The sequence below is a fragment of the Glossina fuscipes genome, unplaced genomic scaffold (assembly GCF_014805625.2).
Source record: "Glossina fuscipes isolate IAEA_lab_2018 unplaced genomic scaffold, Yale_Gfus_2 128, whole genome shotgun sequence".
Taxonomy (NCBI): Eukaryota; Metazoa; Arthropoda; class Insecta; order Diptera; family Glossinidae; genus Glossina; species Glossina fuscipes.
The window spans coordinates 612,624-616,873 of record NW_023998471.1 but is presented as its reverse complement, the minus strand read 5'-3'; the positions used below and the strand labels follow the sequence as shown (position 1 = coordinate 616,873).

Below are 4,250 nucleotides of genomic sequence, written 5' to 3'. Positions count from 1 at the left end.
ACACGAACAACAACAACGCGAAAGAAAGCAAACTTAAAAAATCTCAAAATAATACTCAACAAATAAATAATATTTTAAAACCGTCGAAGAATTACGAATTAAAAAACAAATCACAAAAAGATATAAATCGTCCGATCCATACGATTGCCGTCAAACAGAATTTTGATATGTCTTCAGTGAAATTTTGTCAATTATTGAAGTTATTCCTTATGAAGAGAAAGCTGTTAAGCCACAGCAATAACATTAATTATGGTGAACCGGATAATAATATACCGAGAGATGATAAACTGCATAATTTCATATGTGATGATTCGATAATTTTTTACAAGAATGATTATAAATCCGAAGGTGAAGTTTCTATGCAAGATTTAATCTTTCAAGCCGTACTCGACTATTGGAGACAGGATATGGAAGAAAGGAAGTTCATGAATAGTCGACAGGAATAATTTCACATAAAGCCGGGGTTTCAAAGGCTTAATACAAATACAAATTCTAGTGCAATAATATTTTCAAAGAATTACGGCAAAACGTTAAACGTTCGCCAATCTAACGCATGGTTATGGTAAATAGAAGGTCAGCCGTGCTGCGTTGAAGCCGCATAAAATCTCACTTATCGTCATAATTTTAAGAAATATTTATGAATTAGTTTACAATTTTATATATGAAATTTTTTAATATGTACGAAACGGCATTGTTATGTTTTACATTAAGAGACTTTTTTTCATAAAATTAAAGAAAACTCAATCGAATAAATATTTAGTTAAATCATTCAATTGTTATTATGTGATAACAATACGTCTAGAAATTTTTGTAAAGCGTTACAATATCCCCACTGTATGGAGCTTTTTAGTCAGCGTTGATGATTTTAAAGTGAACTATCCTTGTTAAGACAACTTCGATTGTGTAAGTAGTTTACAGGTTTTCTAAGGCTGTTAATGTGAAAGACTTGAGAGACATGTTATTTCGCCTGTGAAAGCTGGCATTATGGTAAAAAATTAAATGGTCCTAATGTAATCATGATCGTGATATTAATAATACGATGATTCGACATTTGCGGGAATTTGCTTTATACTTTAAGTACCTTTAACTGACCTTACCCAAAACCATGACAATGTTGAAGTTATTTCAAATATATAACGCCTGCGCCATCATGACTGCTAGCACGCATATAATCGTTCTATTGTATTGTTTTTATGCTTAATACGTATAATATGCTAAAAACAAGTAAAAACATCAAATTCAGCGACGGCCCATAATTAAGTACCCCGCACCACAAGGCGTTGCATGGAAAGTAGTCGAAAAAGTGATGCGATCCGAACTATTGTTAATACCGTTCGTCCCTGCGCCAAGGCATTTCAATGTAATAAATTGCCTGGAGGTACTTTAAAATTTGCAGTTTATGGATAAAACACAAGAAAATAAGGAAAACATACGGATAGACAAGCTTGCAAATTGACCGAGGGAATGATTCTGAATCGATCGGTGAAACAAAAGGTGAGTCTATCTAAATTCCTATCAGGGTGTTGCATACATCCTCACAAACTTCATGTGCCCTTTCACAAAAAATGGAATAGGCCAATACGAGCAAAGCAATTTATTAGCCTCAAGCATTGGAGCACATTTTAAAAATCATAAAATGTGATTGGTTATCAATGTGGAATTTTACTTTTCCTTTACGATGATAAAATATAAAATACAATGCAAAAGTTTTTGGTGAAATTTTTCCATCTTGTAAATTATTTTTTCAATTAACTGCATAGCATGTCATTTAATCTTACTGTTACATAAAGATAAAATCTTATTAAAATTATTTCGAGTTTAATTAGCTAACCATATATCAGAAGTACAATCACCACCGGGATAACGCATTTCATGAGGTAAAGTGGCACCATAAGGCTCTTCACCAAAATCGACTAAAAAGTTTTCATTTAATTTCATGCCACCATTAACGATATCGACGTCGATTAGACAGATATGACCGCCCTTTTCAACCATTTTAGGGTAAAACTAGTGGAACAAAAGTCGAACATAGCAATTACAAAGTGAAAGAGAATTAAATCACTAACCATTTTGTCCCATGGGGAGTAAAGAGAAGACGAAACATATAAACGTTTGCCGTCCAAGGATAATTGCATCATTTGAGGACCACCTTCAAGGCGACGACCTTTAATGTAACAGGGATCCGGGCGTTCCTTAGGGAATTAATAGATGTTTATTATAAAATCTATAAATGTAATCTTCTAAAGTAATACCTTAAGTTCTAAATCTTCAATTACTTTGACATTCGTTAAATCATTGCAAATTGAACCGCCCAGGAACACCTGTCCTGTTAATTTTGGATTTTCTGGATCAGTGATATCGTATTGACGTAAATCTCCATGCCGCCAAAGATTTATGTACAAAAATCTATCATCTAACGACAGTAGAATATCGGAAATTAATCCTCCCATTTCTCGAGGTCTTCCATTCCCCACTTGCACTAGTTTAGAGGGCACATCGATTACTTTACGGCAATCAAATTCATCGGAATTTGATTTCTTTTTGAAGTAATAGACGTTAGCATTTAAAGCGCAACCAACAAAGCCCTCAGCTCTTTTCGGATTATGCATGAAACGTATCTCCAACGGTGTGACACCTTCCATGCCCAAGTCAATCGTTTGATATAAGGTGTGCGTAGACCATTTAAAAAAGTTGATACGACAACCGTACTGAGTAAGATCCGTTAGATCATCGTCAGACCAACCTCTAAAAAATTAAAAATTTTTTGTTTTGCTTCGCTTTACCTACGTGCCATATATACTTGTATCTTGATACCTTTTAAATTTTTTCGGTGCACCCCATTCGGATGAGACCATTACATCGAAATAAGGCTGATACCAAAAATCATAGCCACAATAGGGTTTGTTTTCGCCTTTAATCCATGTGCCTAAACAATTAAAATTCGCATCGAAGAGCACGAAATCGCCTTTAGCATTGCCCTCTGCATCCCCCATTGTAGATATCATAATATTTCCATTGGCCAAGCAGTGAGCCGTATGTGGTGCGGTAACGTTGTGGCTTTTTAACACACTACCGTCAATTACTTTAAAAATTTCAGGTTTTCGTGGATCAGTGACGACATCCAAAACGTAGATAAAATCGGAATTCAAGGCGGGCAAAATAAGTTTATCTCTCTTCGGTACAAGATCAGTATTTGTTTCTTCGGTATGATAACAACTAGAGCAAGTATTCCAGCCTGAATGATGTAATTCATTACCAATACGATTTGTAAACGTGCGATGAATGATCTTATAAGAATATGTATATATTTATGCAGCTAGTTTAGTAAAAGTAACATGCCTTAGATTATATAATAATAAGTTATTCACTTGACAAAATGTTGGACTATCCGGGTCTACGTCAACCGTTGATAGGTAATCGCCATGAGGCTCATTTATATTCGGCTGCACTGTTACTGTATACAAAAGTTTCTCCCGTTGTCCATTTTTCATTGCATCTAAAGGCGTGGCATAGCCGGGTCCATGACAACATTCTTTAGGTAAAGTCGAGAAAATTTTAATCAGATATCAATCTAAATACTTTTTCTTTTTTTTTTTTTAATACAATAAACGAAGAATATTGCAAGTACTTGTTGAGTACATTTACGTATACATTTCTGTATGGTTATCGTATTGTATATGGTCATATTGAATATGTACATACTTTTCTCACTCATTGCTTTTGTTTTTTATTTTTTTTAATTTAATAGTCACCCCACTTGCTTGTATTCACTTAAGCATTGTCAACAACAAACTGAAAAGTGCCAAGTATTTGTTTCTTACTCGCACCGGACATCAAGTGTTGCTCTCTTAATAGAATTATAATTTTATAGTTTAATGAATATATGAGATCTTTACTCGCACTGATAAAACACACAGTCGCTCTCTGTAGACAGAGGTGACCAGTCTATGGCACTGATTGCCTGCAAGAGATTTTTCTTAAACTGATTTATGGAATTTCATATAGAAATAAATTACATAAAAAATGACTAAAAGCATTAAAAGCAGACAGGATCAGTTATTAAATGCCCTACACATCTTCATCTAGTGTAATATGTTGCTTATTTTCGTGATAATTTACAGAAAATTACATCCCGCTACTATATAAATGTTTATCCATTTTGGAAATCCTTATACCGGAGTGAATCTAAAACTTGGAACACCATTTTGAACTTTTCAAAAGGCCCTTATATGAAAGTACACGCCGAACGT

General features: G+C 34.1%; 1 protein-coding gene across 1 annotated transcript; it reads right to left on the bottom strand.

Annotated features, from left to right (window-relative positions):
• Positions 1–1,707: 1,707 nt before the first annotated feature.
• Positions 1,708–3,715, bottom strand: LOC119640830 (methanethiol oxidase). The gene is made up of 6 exons (XM_038039083.1): positions 3,703–3,715; positions 3,369–3,532; positions 2,815–3,287; positions 2,253–2,745; positions 2,067–2,192; positions 1,708–2,007 (listed from the first exon to the last, which is right to left on the bottom strand). Exons 1-6 carry the CDS (start codon positions 3,713–3,715, stop codon positions 1,819–1,821), a joined length of 1,458 nt encoding a protein of 485 aa, XP_037895011.1. The 3' UTR covers positions 1,708–1,818.
• Positions 3,716–4,250: the final 535 nt, after the last annotated feature.